This window comes from Perissodus microlepis, chromosome 23, assembly GCF_051167445.1.
Source record: "Perissodus microlepis isolate ML-2025 ecotype Zambia chromosome 23, ASM5116744v1, whole genome shotgun sequence".
Taxonomy (NCBI): domain Eukaryota; kingdom Metazoa; phylum Chordata; class Actinopteri; order Cichliformes; family Cichlidae; genus Perissodus; species Perissodus microlepis.
Window position 1 is genome coordinate 26,599,993 of NC_140482.1, and position 16,945 is coordinate 26,616,937.

The 16,945-nt window shown below is 38.8% G+C and overlaps 1 protein-coding gene across 8 annotated transcripts in view; it reads left to right on the top strand.

The window, feature by feature from the left end:
- Positions 1–16,945, top strand: part of mcf2l2 (MCF.2 cell line derived transforming sequence-like 2) — a 99,550-nt gene that overhangs the window by 62,924 nt on the left and 19,681 nt on the right. For 7 of the 8 annotated variants that reach the window (XM_084921528.1, XM_084921529.1, XM_084921532.1 and 4 more), the window contains exons 26-29: positions 4,821–4,857; positions 5,038–5,135; positions 11,554–11,649; positions 12,806–12,904. In XM_084921528.1, the coding sequence (XP_084777654.1) occupies positions 4,821–4,857; positions 5,038–5,135; positions 11,554–11,649; positions 12,806–12,904 (330 nt within the window). The remainder of the gene's footprint in view (positions 1–4,820; positions 4,858–5,037; positions 5,136–11,553; positions 11,650–12,805; positions 12,905–16,945) is intronic. The other variant, XM_084921534.1, reaches the window with a different exon arrangement.

Genomic DNA, 16,945 nt, shown 5'->3' on the forward strand with positions numbered 1-16,945 from the left:
ATTGGTACAGTTCTTTTGCGTTGATAGTCTTTGGATGGTCTGTCCAGTTTTTTCTTCAAGGGAGAATCTGATGTATCTCATGATCATCCGAGACTGCTGTTTGATCTTTCGTGTATAGTTTGAACAGTAAAAATCATCAGCATCAAAGTCTGGTCGTTTTGACACAGAAGTTGATGCTTACTTTTCATATTAGTTCAAGTGGTCAGAACAGAACTTGATATAAAAGTGTGATGAAAAAGTGGACGCAGGAATGGATGTGGGAAACAGATGCAAGAGAAGTTGATCCTAAAGGGTAAATCAGAAAAATTATGCTTTATTTTTTGTATTCTCTTTTGCTTTTAATAGCAAACATGCAACATTATGATAGCACTTTATATAATGTATGATATAAATTGACTGATATATCTAAAATTAGTGGTTCTCCTTTAATATCTAACAATTTCACTGGCTGATTTATTCAAATTAATTCATCCTCTTGGCAAAAGTACAAAATATTCTACAGTTCCAGATGCTCAAGTGTGAGAATTTAATGCTTTTGTCTCCTTTACATAATTTGAAAATAAATAAATAAAAATACCTCTGCGGTTTGTTCAGACAGAATAATTTGAAGAGCTGACTTTAGGCACTATTTTCTGACATTTTATAAACTCAAAAAAAAAAAACCCCAACCCATGACAACAATAAGTGCTGAAAATATTTTTTATTAATATGAAGCAACACCAAACAATGAGAAAACACAAAACCACATAAATACACGTACACACAGCAACCCACACCTCTCTCCCTCAGTCCTTTCTGTGCCAGTCAGTTCTGCACAGTTCTACTCTGTGGTCCTGACTGACAGGTAAGGCACACTATGTGAGCTGCACACTCTGCCCAGCTGACAACCTGTGTGTACCTGTGTCTGTGTGTGAGCAGACTGGCTAATAGCACACCATTCCTGTCATGAAGCCTGGAGAGTAGAGGCTGTAGGAGGCTCTGACGGTCCAGCGCTGTGAGTTAAACCTCAGACTCCATGCGAGGAAAGACAGAGAGAGGGAATGAAATTAGTCCAGGAAAAAGGGAGGGAGGAGATTGAAAGTGATGGGGAGAAAAAAAAGAGGAGAATGGTGGAATGATGTGAAGAGAGAGACAAAGAGACAGAGATGGGCAGAGAGAGTCCAAAGGGATTTTCAGAGTGGAGATGGAGGGTGAGAGGCAGCTCAGAGGGAATGAAGGGAGGCTTGAAGGGATGAACATGAAAGGAAGGAGGGGCAATTGTTAGAAGAAAGGAGGGTGGCGAGAAGGAGAAGAGGCACGGCAGTCATCTCAGCTGTGTGCTTGAGAGAAAAGGAGGAGAGATGATAGATGTGATAGGAGAGCGAGAAGAGGAAGGGCTGGATTATAATGTGACTGATTTAAATCAGGCCACATAATGGCAAATAGGGTCTTAGGACAAAATTATTTAAACTCAAGTTCCTGCTTTTTCTGGCACTTTCTACAAACAGTTAAAGGGCAAAAATTTACTTTCATAGTCATTTCCATGACAACTGAACTCTAGTAATGACCACTGTGTTAAAAACTGGAGAGTTAAAAGTTCACCCTTGATCTATTTCCAAGGTCAAGAAGGATTTTATGCACTACAGAAAGGTTTTATTGTATATTTTGGGGCGTACTTTCTACGATAAATTATATTGTCGTGCTTACTTGGTCAACTTTACTCAGTGAAGTCTAAGCAGAGTTTAGAGTAGAAATAATTTTGCTTATGGAGGGAAGTAGAACTGAACTGCAACTGCTGTTCCATACAAGCAAACATAATCTGTGGAGACCAAGGCACACAAGTCTTTCACATGATGAGTCGTGATGGAAAATCATTTACTTGGTGAAGAAAAATGTCTTTCTGTCTGCACAGCAAGAAGGGAGGCGAGTACATGTCTTCTGGTCAATGACTATGAAAAGGCTTCATGATCACTATTTCAGAGATGTCAGCACACCATGCCAACCCTGGGTTAAGCTCAATAAAATCAGAAAGCCAGACTGTAGTCGAGAAAAAAAATGTAAAAATGAAATGAGGATATTTTTTGGACTGATTTAGAAAAAAATCATCACGATAAGCACAACATATAGGGGTTAGCCTATACAAACAGACCAAGCTGTGTTATCTCACAGGTTTTTAGGTCTCTTATGGCTTGGTGTGGCATCTAATGGAACAGTATTTAGCAGGATGATGATCCTAAAAACCGAACAAAGGAACCAAAAGTGCTTTAGATGTAGAAAGATGGCTAATTCTTGACTGATAGATCTCACCAACCAATGTGCCCATTAGTTAGTTCAAGCATAGCCTTTAAACTTCCCATTACACATCTCATATACCAGCTATTACACAGTTGCTGCTGTCTCTGCAACCTACTTTGCAAGTCAAACATACCCAGCTCCTCCCTTTTACACCATTTCTGACTTAATCATCATTTGCGTATAGTGCACGCTGTCATTAATACTTCCTGAGCTTCTGAAGAAAACAATCGTCTTTTTAATTGAAGTGGTCCTAGCAAAACTGCTCATTGGAAGCAACTGTGATTAGTGACTAAAAAATGTCTTTATTTTAGAAAATGGCAGCCGAGTGATAAGTATGGTTAGACAAAGTTTTTGTACCGCTGGAATTATTTCAGTATGTATCTTACCCTATATTCGTCTAGATCAGGGGTCAGCAACCTTTAACACCCAAAGAGCCATTTGGACCCAGTTTCCATGGAAAAGAAAATGCTGGGAGCCGCAAATACTTTTTGACATCTCAAATGAAGATAACACTGTTATTGTTTTTTTACCTTTATGCTTTGTATAAACAACTAAAGTGTTTTGCTTATGAAATACATGAAGTGCTACAGAGAAAATAAAATTTTATTTATGGAATGAACACATTTTGAACTAAACTAAAAATATAACAAAAAGGAAACAAAAACTGTAGTGAGCCGTCATCCTTATATCACCTTTGGGATTTCACAGCCTGTAGCGGAGCCTTTAAAAATAATTGGGAAAAAAGCACTATGCTGCTAAAAAATGAAAAATAAGTATTTGCAAAATATCTGCATAAACATTTATTTTACGTGGTTAATGTGTGTGGCAGGGCGTGGTCTGCAGAAAAGTAGTCAATAAAGAAAAAAGCATGTTCATGCAAACATCGTCGGGTGGTATGTTGACAATGGGACTTCTGCTCCCAACCGTCTGCGCACAGCGCCTGCAGACCGGGGCTGTACGAAGTCACTAGGAAGCGTGAGCGGTGTTTGTTTTTACCACTTGGCCTGCCTGGGGTTGAAAGTCTCGATAAATGCACGGCATTTCGGCAGGTATGGTTTATGTGAGTGTGACGCTTAATTTGAGCGATGAAAAATAATAACATAGTTTTATTTTTTATATTTCAAGATCACAATAATCTTCCAATTTAGAACTACAAGTTAAAAAGAACTAACACAAATAAAATACACTTCAGTTAAATACTTATAATTTTTTTCCAAACCACGTGGAGCCGCAGTATAAGGACTAAAGAGCCGCAGGTTGCCGACCCCTGGTCTAGATGAATGATAAACATGGAGGATGGAGTGTGCATCACATTATAAACTTTGCCATATGCATGGTGTTACTCCTCATTTAAACTCTTGCTGCTGCTGCTGCTCTCTTCTCAGACTGTCTACGCACAATATGACTAGCCTTTATGAATAAAACATCACTTTGTCCATGATGAAAAAATAGATGCTTTTTGCTGAGTACAATATTCGGTGCTATGCTGAGTCTGCACTTCTCCGACAGGCTCATTGGTTGCTTGGTATAAGAGGTAACAAGCCAGATCATTCACAGAGCTTGGTATTTCACTTATGTGAGCTATCCATTTGGCCAAGGCAGCACCTCTTGTGTACAGTTATGTTACTAGATGCTTCTCTAGAGACTTCCTGCCTCAGAGCAGGATTCTTGTGGCAGGCCAGAATTGTGAACGTTGCATTTATGAAGTCTGTTGATTAGATGTAGGTGATGTCTGAAGCTGCATTCCAGGAACTTAAGTGTTTGGATTTTTCTTTCTTTATAGAGCCCAAGCAGGATTTCAGGATATCAGTCCAGTAAAAGCAGCTTATAGAGTTGACACAGCATTCTGGGAGAATTTAAGCATTGAAATAACTCATGAATTATAGAATAAAAGCTTCCAGTTGTAAAAGATGCCAGCAGCATGGCTCTAAAGGATAGGCACTGGAAGTAAAGCTTGAAACCTTGATTTTCTATAGTTTTTCAGGAAACTAGATGGTGTTTTGTATCTTCTTCTGTCTTGTTCTTTTCTGTTTGGTCTTTCTGATATCATCTCTTGACTTGTGTAAAGAGGACTTGTACTGTTGTAGTTCTTCTGCCGCCATGTATTCAGTACAGTGCAGGACACAGATTCAATAGGACCAGACACCAGTGGAGGATTACAAACAAGACACAGAAGCCACCTCAAGGCCTGCATGACATACAAAATCCACAGTGTGGTACCGAAGAAAATATTTGCTAAGAGAAAAATAATGAAATGCCGCCTCTGCTCTGGACAGCAGGAAGAAGGAAACATCGACTGCTTCTAACAGTTAAGATGGCAAAACTGAGAAATTTCTCTAATAAGCAGAGTTTTAATGAATTCAGCAGCTTTTTTCTCAAAAGGGAAAACAAATCCCTCACGTACCGATGAACAAAGTAGCTTTGAGCAATGTTTGGGGCCAGATGCCTTGCTCAAAGGTAGCGATTCAAGCAGCAAATCCTTGTTTTAAAGCTCACAGTGCTCCAGTTTGACCATCAGTAATTTTCTGTTTCTCTTTCATTCACAGAAGCCAGCCAGCTCAACATCTATGGGGCCCCCATGAGGTGAGGAAACAGAGAATCACACAAATTAGAAATTAATCAGCAACCATGATGACCATGTTGCAGAAAATCTGAAACCTTCTCTCTGAATCTGAAAAAATCTGCTCTCAAAACAGGGATGGACAATGACAAGTGGAAATCTTAGCTATTGCAGTTTCTCACTGATCTGTCTACTCTCAATAGGAATGTGCGGAAGATGGCACTGAAACACTCTGATTCATCAAGCCCAGAGTCAGGCTTCAGGAGGTCCAACCCCAGCCCTAATATGAGGCAGAAGAGAGGTGAGAGCTCACTTGCCAAACTAACCAAAAAGTCAGCATCTCGTATTACTTCCAGAATTGAGTAAAATGAACTGTAGATGGGGAAAGATGTGTGAACCTTGAGATTTCAGATTGCAGTCTCCATGGAGTTATTGTAAAATGGAAGAACGGGCAAGGTTACAGCACATGGCCTCTCATGCTAACATGCTGTTCATGCACACATAGTCTCCTCGAAATCTCTGTGCTGTACTTCTGCATGTAGACTCTTAGCCAAAAACAACCTTTGCACATGCAGTTAGGTCAAAAGCATACAGAGAAGCTGTATAGCCTCCTCACACAGAGATGCACGCACTAACACAAATACAACACTGTCAACCGCAGTAGGGGATAAGATAACAGGTGCAATTTCAAATTGTACCTGTCTCCTGTGAGAAAGCCCTCTGTGCTGCTTTCTAGTGTGTATGGCTATCAGCAGTCTATCAGCAAGGGTTGTTGATCAAAGTTGTGTCTGTGTGCCAACACTAACTCAAGGTGACAGGAAGCATCCCCTATGGCCAATTCCAGGGAGCCACCTGGTCTCTTAACACCCCTTTTTTCTGTCTTTCATCAGTTCTTCCATGTCCCACCCCTTTATCCGTGCTATCTATTTATCTATCACTTTCTTATCTGTAGCCTTTCTACAGTGCCCTTTATATCACGCCTTATCTTGTCTTTTCAGTTTCCCTTTATTACTTTAATATCTAAAGTTTGCTGCATAACATCAATATATCAAATTATACTTTTAAATATGCAGCAAAGGTCCAGTAATTTTACAAGGCTGTGAAATATGCTGCTGAAAAGACTGTTGATCTGCATGCAGTCTAGCAGTAGCTATCCTTGTGATGGAAATCTGTTGCCAGCCACAACTGTCATGGTGTCCTGCGTTGTCCTTCATTCATTCTGTTTGTTTGACACTATCTTACTCTACTGTCGTTTAAGACATACCACTCCTACCTGTCCTATCCTCCTGCCAGTATTGTCAGCTGAGTGCCTTTCTACTCACCTCTTTCCACTTCGCCAATCAGTTACCGTTGATTAGACACATCATTTGTCAGAGTGGTCTGCCAAAGTGTTGCACTATTCCTTAGTCTGCTTCTTAACCCTGAGTAAATCCTGGAGTGTTGTAAGCTCCCTCTTCTTTGCTGCCTGGTATTCTACTGCTTGTGAAAAAAAACTTGAGTATTAACCTTGCCTTTTTTTTTTTGCTCAACATGAAAAGGGCCATGTCTGTGTTTGAGCTCAGGACCTTCTTGCTCTAAAACAGCCGTGTCAACCATTGACCCACTGTGATTTTCTCATTATAATAGAGTGACATGGCAGTAAAAGAAGCCTGAATAGAAGTCTATATCATTATGAGATGAGCCATTAATGAAGCCAAACCTTTGTGAACGTTGCATTTTAGTGGTTGAACTAGAACTTACAGTGGAGAAAAGCTTATTAAACCTCATTATAGGGTAAAGTCATTACATTTTTGAAGCTCTTTCTATCAGATCTGATTGAAGGTTCTGGCTCTCTATTCATTCAGATAGAGACTTTAAACTAAAAAAACAGCATTTTTACCTCGAGGCATTACCAAGTTGGCTCCTAAAAGCCAAATCTTGCTTCTACAAAGACTTTTGTCATGCATTGGCGTTACTGTCTGGCTTGTCTGGACCTAGGCAACACAACACAGGAAGGTGCTGCTCACTGAAGTGCATGTGTTTCAAATCCGTAAGCCGCAATTTCCCAGATACCGAGAGTACCTCTGGATCCTCCCTTCAGCTCCAGAGAATGTTTTGGGGGGTGAGTCGAGAGTGTGCCAGCCGTTCCTGTGTTTCCTGGCATTTAGCCGAGCTGAGTGGGAGAGGCATTCTCCATTCTTCAGCTTTTGAAATGATCTAGTGTTATTTAATCTGACATTGCTGACATTTTAGTGTTAAAACCCTCTAGAGACTGTTTTTGGAAAGCTATGCTTCTGGATATAAGAAAATCAGAGCGATTCTGACAAGGCCTCAAATAGACAGAATAATTCAAATTTAGCTGGTATAGTGTCGACATAGTCCTTGGAGTGAGTGGGGGCCGATGTCGAAAGCATCCCCTAAGTCCTAAAACACCACTGAAGGTGTGGTTGCCCTACAGCATTTGTTCAAAGGTAGGTTTCAGTAACTTAGTAAGTGTTTACTGTTTCTGCTTTCTTTTTATGGATTTTCTCCACCCTGCCATGCTCTCACACTGAATTTTCTTTACCACTCGCACAGTCCCAAATGCTAGCAGGAAGTTAAAGGTTAGGGAATGCTGACAGTGGCTGCTCCTTTGGGTATCGCCCTTCAAATGCGTGGCTGGCCTCTATTATAATAATAATAATAATATATTGCATTTATATAGCGCTTTTTGGGACCCCTCAAAGCGCTTTACAATTCCACTATTCATTCACTCTCACACTGATGAAGGCAGCTACAGTTGTAGCCACAGCTGCCCTGGGGCAGACTGACAGAGGCGAGGCTGCCATATTGCGCCATCGGCTCCTCTGGCCAACACCAGTAGGCGGTAGGTGAAGTGTCTTGCCCAAGGACACAACGACCGAGACTGTCCGAGCCGGGGCTCGAACCGGCAACCTTCCGATTACAAGACGAACACCCAACTCTTGAGCCACAATCGCCCCACATATTATAAAACCAACCTGTCTGTCTCCTGGCATCCATTGTCACCTCCTGCTCTATTCTCTCTTTCCCCTACTCCTTTATGTTTCTGTCTTGTGCTGTTTATTCCTTCTTCTGTCAGCTTCCAGCCATTTACTTTTCATCAGTCATCTCTCTTTAGTTCACTCTGTGCATTCCTTTTACTTCTCCTTAGTTCTCACATTCCTTCTCGTCTTTGATTCTTACTCAGTTTTCCGTCCTGGATTCCTTCTAATCCCATCTATTTCTTGTTGATAATGCTTTGCATTGAACTGTTATCTGAGTGTAGTTTTATGCTATGAAGTTTTCCTAGACAGACTGAGCAAACAAACACTTTGCAGTGATATCTCAGTGCTGATGAACTGCTTTTCACTAATGATTACCCAGAAATCACAGCAGTGATGTACCGTGTGTCACGGTACTTTATCGTCACCAGCTGTTATGTAGTGTGGACCAGAATGTTGCTAAAAAAAATTCCAACAAAAATGAAAAAAGCTACATTTAGCTGCTCACAAGGAGTACCAAAAGGTTCAGTTCGATTCAGTTTTATTTATATAGCGCCAAATCCCAACAACAGTCGCCTCAAGGTGGTTTATATTATAAGATAGACCCTACAATAATACAGAGAAAAGCCCAACAATCATATGACCCCCTGTGAGCAAGCACTTTGGCAACAGTGGGAAGGAAAAACTCCCTTTTAACAGGAAGAAACCTCTGGCAGAACCAGGCTCAGGGAGGGGCGGCCATCAGCCGCAACTAGTTGGGGTGAGAGAAGGGTAGTGTTTTCAGATGCCCCATCTGACACAACCCTCAAGGGATTTGTGTTCAAACTAGAGATGTTTTAATTGTTAGGTAAATGTGTAAACTACTGCACCATGGAGTGAAAAAAATTTGGGTTTTAAATCTCATGGCTTCTCATATTTCTGATAGTACAGCAAAACATGTTCTATGGTTTTATCTTCTCCACAGTAATCCCCAGTGTGGTGTTTTCTTAGTGCCATTAAAAATTGCATGTTACAGTGATTAGGTGAAATGTGGTGTTGGCTGGGCATACTTATCCCACACAGTAATTAATAGTGGGCTTGCTACATGCACTGGTTCTTATATAGTGCTTTTCTACTCTTAACTGAGCGCTCAAAGCGCCTTTATACAACTTGCCTCACCCATTCATACAAGCACTTTTTTCTATGCTTTTCCTATGTAAGTTCTTTCTATCTAACATTCACATATTCATACTCTGATGGATGCATTGGAGAGCAACTTGGGGTTAGTATCTTGCTCCATGATATGTGAAATACAGACTGGAGCTGACTGGGATTGAACTACCAACCTTCCAATTTGTAGGTGACCTGCTCTACCTCCTGTTGCTTATTGAAAACCATATAAGGGTCCAGCTCACTACCCTACATCATAATAATAATAATAATAATAATAATAATAATGATGCTGCATACAGTGACAATTAGAAAACTTTTACAGAATTAAAAGTTAAAAATACAAAATAAAACTGAATGTACAATCTTAAAGCACTTAGTACTTTATCATGCAGACTTGCTTGAGCAGTTAATCAGGCTGACAGGCTCATTGTGAAGGTGCAGGAATATATACACTTGTTTTAAACTAAATACAGTATAAAATATTTGATTGCAATATTTGTCATGTATTAGCACCTCTTTTGTTTGAGTGACAGCATGGACTCTGCAAAATCTGACAACCAATCTCGAGTCTCTGTCTTGGATTTATCAGTAAATCCTTTTTCTTTTTTTAGCAGGACTTTTGCTGATTGCTGACCTGTTTTATTTATCGTGTTTATTGTGTATTTAAGATGAAGTAGCTTTTCTGGTCTTCAGTAAACAAAGCTTGATGTATTGATCTTTTGATGATGTGAGCCATGCACTGCTCCCTTAGAAATCCTCAGTGTAGCCATACTTTGGCATTGAGAAAGCCAGCCTTTGCTCAGAATAACAATGTGACTACTGACAGTTTCACTTAGTTCTGATGCCATGTTTCCCATGCTTAGAGTGCTACTTGGTAAGCAAAGTTCCACTAGAAGCATGAGGCACATACATCTTTCTAATAGGTGAATATAGGGTTTTATGTGTACAAGCCCCTGATGAGTTGTTTAAATCCATGGATCATCTGAGCAATGCTTCATTGGACAAAAAAAAACAACATACAAAAATATGACATTTTTTACAAAGCATACACTGTAGATAAAAGATGTAATTAACTGTTGCAGCGAGCACTTTTAGGCCCACAGAACCAAAGGCTTCAATTTTATACAGTGCATAGTCTATGTACAAAGGAGTGAACATGGTCAATGACTTCTAATCTGCTTTAGTATAGCTGCTGACCTAGAAGCAGTGGAGTAACTGAAATATTCTTTCCATTTTACAGGGTAAAAATTATTGTGTGGTTATTATAAATATTTCAAGACCTCTTGCACTTACATGAAAATATGTCAGATTTTGATGGGGTCTCAATCCTTTTTTTGCTAAAACTCTTTCACATTCCTTAAAAAATTGTCAATTATTGAGTTTCTCTGGACTGATGGCTGTGGTTAGGGAACTTTAGCCATAGTTATTATCTGAGGAAAGTGGCTCAATGTGTTATGTGTTTTCCAAAAAAAAAAAAACCCTCTATGAGGGGAAAATTGAACAGATGTGAAGTGAAGACTTTCACCAAAATCTCCATTTTTGTAAGTCTATGTTTTCATTGTTATTGTCATTTATCTTGTAGTATTATCTTCTCTTCTTCAGACATAGATGATCCTATCAAGGTTTAAGATGGAAGAATTAAGTCCCTCTTTCACTTAGCTTCCTTTGGCCAGTTGTACCGTTTAACTTCAATGTTTAATATGACATAATTTCATATTTCAACAGCACAAAATACAGATAATAACAAATAGTAATAATCTATAGTAGATTCCTAAATATCAGTCTTAGGAAACAATCTGCTTTTATGACAGACTTTTCTGCTTTCCATCATCTGCACAGTAGTTGGAAGAAGGGAACTATTAGATTGGACTTCTTCACATGATCGAAAGCATCTTGGACAGAATGATGATTTTACACTTTGACAGCAAATGATAAAAAAGTTATCTGAAAGTCGAACCGTAAGTGGGTCAGAATAATGAATGAAAGTTGCAGTGTATGTGAGAAAAATCCTTAAATATCTTGCACGCTTTGCATGGAAGATTGCATAAAATTATCTGCATGCCAATGTCACAAAGTAGTGGACAATTATGCCAAATTCTTTCAAGCAGTTAATTCTGGTAAACGAGCCACTATTGACTCCGAGTCCAAGGATACAGTATATATTAATTTTAATCTGTTGATATTATTGTTGAATAAACAGTTGAAAAAGTGTTGGCAAATATGTCTTATGGTGTAGTTCAATTTTACCACATGTGAGAGGAAAAATGTCTTTTAAGTATTTCATTTTCTAAGGTATAAGTTTGACGTAATGAAACGTTGACTTATGGGGAAAAGGTATGTGTCTCCATATGGTACAGTATGCTTGCTTCATAAACAACCTGCAAGTGTTTAGTAAGTCTGCAATTCAACGTTTTCACAAGACACCTTTACTGAATTAAATTCTTTTTAAAAGTCAAGAATTACTATTAGAGCACTTTGACAGCCATATAAACCCTTTGCATCACTTTATTCTTTTCAAGCAACGCTCAAACTGCTTCTTCTTTCTCTAATGTACTAACTTCTGCTTAATCTTGCTTTGCTACGTAGCTGACGCTTCAGCCAGCCAGTCAGGCTACTCGGCTGTTAATGCTAGGAAGCATTTCACCTTGCAAGGACTTTCCAACAGGAGGTCTCTTCCCGCAGGTAACAGCAATATGCAGAGTGCTCGCTAAATCCACCTGTATCGCCATCTTTATCATCATCACTGGCATCTTTGTCAACATTATCATCTGTTGTTTGCTCTTTTTATCTATAATTGCTGTCACGATAATGTTGATCATAATGATAATTGTCATCATCATGAACGGCAGCAGCATCTGCCCTTTGTAGTTAAGTCTTTTCGCTCCGGTGCATGCCACTTAGTTCTTGCACGGATTTCTCTACGTGCATTGCAGTGTCTGCCATATCTCACATAATAAGACCGCGTCTCCATCCACTCCTCTGTCTGTGCTTTTATCTGTTCACGTCTGTGTCATCTGCCTCTGCTTGCACTGCAACAACTGTGATTTAGAAAAGAATGGGATGGAGTTCTGTCGAAGAGGCATGATTTGACAGCAGGTGATGGACAGATGAAGACAAAGAGTAGCTGGGCAGAAATATATGGTGAAGCATTACACGGCATTTCACCTCACAGTACCAAAGCCCTCTTGACGTAATATGTTTAAACATATCTGAAGGAAGAAGAGACTTGTTTTTGTTTCACAGCAGTACGACCACACGGGTACGCTGATGACACAGTTGGAGGAATGAGAGAGCAGTTTTGAAAGACAGTCATCTCCAGTCACGTTTAAGTCACTAGACGGCAGACACATCGACTGATAGAAACCTTTCTTTAAAATTTGTGAAAGCTATCCCACTGTTGTGTTGCAGTGATGTTGCATCAGGTAAAACGAAACAAAAAAAATCATATTTATTTCATTAGTGATGACTAACAGGGAATCCTTGTACTTTAGACTTTTGTATCAGTCCAATTTAATTTTTATTGGCATATCTAAACTTAGATTCTGAAAGTAAAATCTTAGTAAACTCACAAAACAATCATTTTTCTTTCTTTCTCAGTTGCATTTTATGGTCTTTCCTAGAGAATGTATAAATAATTGGTTATTAAGATGGCAGTGCTAAGAAAGACCGTGAAGGCTGCTTTCTCTTTGTCTTTGATTTGCATTCTATTTAATGCCCAAAGTTGCTGTCCATCCTCCTCTTCCTTGTCATTTCGCCTCTTTTTAAATCCCGTTACTAAAGCTTTCTCTCCCCATGCTTTTTCTTTCTTCTTTTCCTCCTGACCCCTTTCCGGCTTTAGAACCTGCTGCTAAAGAGGCTGAGGTCCCCCGCCGCTTCTCTCTCACTTCTTCTCTTGCTTCCTCTTCCTCCTCCTCCTTCGCTACACGGCGCACAAAAGGTACCAGCCTTTGTAGTTCCTTCCTGCTCTTTACAGCCGTTTTCTTATTTTGATCACATTGGCTGCGTTGTTACTGATGTGCATCTCAATAAGTTGAATTCTAATTATTACAGTGAGTAGTTGTGAAGTGTCAAACAAAAAGGATGCATTGCTATATCGTACATATTTTAAAATGAAAAGAAATTACATGTTTTGTGGGCTGGATCTAAAAGGAAGAATTGAACATTTTGCATTTTTAATATCATTACAATGGCGGTTGTTTGTTTTCTTTATTGCCAGATTTTGATTTGATTTGATTTTCTTTGGTCCACCGTACCAAACCTATTCTCCAAAATACAGATGCAGGGAGAGGTTTGGAGAACTGAATGTTTTCACAGATTTCAGCAGAGATTTTCTCTCCACACTTCTTTTCCTCCAACCAGTCGAGGCAGATGGGCACCCTGTCTGAGTGTGACTCTGATGGAGGTTTTCTTCCTGATAAAAGTCAGTGGTTTTTCACCCCTCTTGCCAAGAGCTGCCCAAGAGGAATTGTAAGAAAGAGCCAGGGTCCACTTTTCTGTACAATGAGAATTCAAGTGAATCGAAACTGTGACAAATTTGTTTCGTATCGAGGTTATTTTAATGTTTTTCATTGTATTTTAAACAGGTGACTAGGTTATAGTGCATTGTCACACACCTGCCAATTTGTTTTGGGGTTTTGTTTACTCAGCTAAAATAGGAAATATAATTAAAGATGTGTTTTAAACATTAACCCATAATTTCACCTATGGAGAAGGGTGGGATAGAGCTTACCTCTCATTATATCTGAGAGAGCCTAAACATCCAGTCTTTTGTGTGATTTACAGAGTGCTAAAGAGAGTTTCTTTGTGTGTCTTTGCTAACAGTAAATCATTTCTAATACAGAGCAACATATGAGTTTGATCAGTACGTTTATGTGTATCACTCCTGTAAGCTTACAGTGATTCTGACCCAAGGCAACATACAGACTTGAATCTACAACTCACTTTAGATTTCTTGCTCACGTTTCTCTGTTAGCTACAAGCATGGATACATTATGCGCATTAGCTTGCCAAATTAGCTTCCATATGCACATCCCCTGGGAGACAAGTGCACTTCTAGTATCAGTTTGCTGGCTAAATAGCAAATTAGCTGGTCAGCAACTTCACCATATTCTCCTCTCTTGAGATTTGCAGCGTGTGTCTGATAGAGAATTGCTAAAAACACAATGAGAGAAAGAAGAGATGGACGAGAGGTGGGCAGGCATTCAGTACAGATACTTTTTTTAAGCAACTGTAATGAAATAAGAATTTTGATAAGGTGACATTTGGAACGCAGGGTGACATTAAAAGTGGCAATAGAAGTGCAATTTCTCTTACGAATACAGATGAGACACTGATTTTCAAGGAGGCAGAGGCAGGAAAAGAATTCAAATTGAACTTTAAAAAAAAACTATTTCCATCCAGTCTCACTGTCCTCTTTTTATTGCATTTCTTTTATTATCCCTCATGCAGCTGAGACTGACCGATCAGAGCACTGCAGGCCACAGTGCTCAGCGGAGGTCTGAGCGTGGCTGATGCTTTTCGGCCTGTATTTTTAATTCTAATCCACACTGTGTGCTAAGCAAGGAACAATATTACTCTATATTGCTTGATATTGTTGAAACAGATATGAAAATCTGTAGCACTACCGTGTAATTTTAATTGCATGCAGCTTTATATTTAAAACTGAGAAATGTGAATTATGAGTAATTGAACATATGGGCTGTATTTTGTTCATCACTCCCTCATAGCACCTAAAACATTTTCGTAAGATAAACAAGCAGGAGAACAGGTGTAAAAATGAAAATGAATGAAGACTGAATTCCATTTAGAGACATTATTTTTACGACTCTGCACTGTTACATCTTCACTGAACAGACCAGTGCTATCATTAATGTAGTTCATAACACTTGTGCTTTTTTCTGGTGTGATAAATATCTGATATGGAAGCAAAAAATAAATAAAAAATAAATCTGGTGTTGAGGCAGTGTTTTTACACAGATGTTAGTATTACCATGCTGTGTTTCAACATCATGTCTTTATGTTTTGCTTCTAAGGAGCCAGGTTTTATTTTTATTTTTTTAAAAGTGGTCTTGTAATAGTTCTTCGGCCCTTCTTAAGGTCCCTCAAAGTTTCTTTGGATGCTTTTTCAGTCATTTTCAGTCCCTGTCTCTGACTGGTGTCAGAGGAATATTTGGGTTTTTTTTTTTAAAGCTGCTTAACACTGACATATGAATCATTCAAGAATAAAAATAGACACCCAGTTGAAGGGATGAGCCAGCGTTGTGTCTACGCATAACACACAACTTAGCAAAGAACCAACTTTAAATTGTATCTTTGGGCATTTTCTTACAAGCAGCCTTTCACAAAAACACATCATTTGTTCCCATTTCTTAATTTGAATCTATGAAAAATGCAAAAGATAACACAGTGTGACAGGCATGAAATAGTATTTCAACAGCATGATTCCCAAAGAGATATTAGCCAAAAATGTGGCGTATGTGGGCTTCCTGTGCAGAGAGTCCTCAACACACTTGAGGAAACGGGACAAGTAGAGAAGATAAAGTGAAAGGCCTAATAAGGTATTTAAGTCATGTCATTAAGAAATAGGAGGTAAACATCTGGCCATTCAGTTGATACATCTAATGTTCAAAGAACTGTCAGTAGAAATAGTCTCAGTAGAAGGGTGGATGTGGAGAAGCCATTTTATAGGAAGGGAGACAGGGAAAAAAGGCAGAAGTACGCCAAAATTTTACAAAAATTTAACTTAAAATCGGAGGTAATAGGTCTGATGGAGGGATTCATTCAATTTTCAAATATAAGCTGTCGATATGTTTATCAAAGATCAGAAGAGAGGTTTCAGGTTTTTCATTTCAGCCACTGGTCTTGGGGATTTTGTCAAAATTAATTAAATTATGAATGTGTAAAAGTACTGTCAGATTTTGATCCACTGTGTAACCGCCTGGAAGTTGTGTGATTAATTTTTTAGCATCACAATGATCCCTAACACACTGACAGTGTAGTAGAAGAAATGTCTGGAACATGTAGTAGAACACGATCACTCGTGGCCTATGACTCCCCAGAACTCTAACTCAACATTGTTGAAGCAACATTGTCATTCAAGTCAAGTCAGTTTATCTATAAGCACATTTAAAAACAACACACGTTGACCAAAGCGCTGTACAAACTGGAAAAACAATTGTTGGATCATATTGACAGAGAATGGAACAAAACATAGTCAACAGGAGAAGAAAGCTTGCTTAAGAGACTTCAGAGAGAGAGTTCTTGCACAGTACTGTATCAGTAACTACTTGATATAGTTTTTATCTAAAAAAGTTGTAGAACTCTTAATCATTAAGTCCAAGTCACATAAAGCATGTATTGTATGATTGATTGTGTCTATTACTGGTAAAAACTAGGGACAGGCATACACGTCAGGGGGATTCAAAGCCAGCTTACTCCCTGCAGTGCACAAATTATCACCAGTGGGTAGAAGACATGTTTCCATCTGCATACATTATGGTTGCAGAAACTTACGTATCAAATATGATACCAGGCACATTATAATATTACATGTGGGGCTTTATAGTACGTCAATCAAAACACATTTTCAGTTTGATTTTGTATGTGCAGATTTGTTTTTCAATGAATCAATAATTATAGATGGTTTTGTGGTCAAAGGTCAAATATTTCTCACAAAAGATGAAAAAAACAATTCAAACATAACAATAATGTTTGCCAGCATTAAAGATTCAGCAAATACTTTAGTTACAACATATGAGAGATTACATAAGAGTCAGAAGCTAACCATGTAGCCTGCATTCTCAGGTTTTAAATGAAGCAGCTGCAGCATCAGTTCTATATTCTGTCTAATTATGCTGATGGTCATGAATTAAACCCTGAAGAAAAGCATCCATTTCATTCATTCTCCAGCAAAAATAATTTTTTTAAAAAATAGCTGGAAAGATGGAAAAATAATTTTTTTGTCAACTAATTGCTCTCA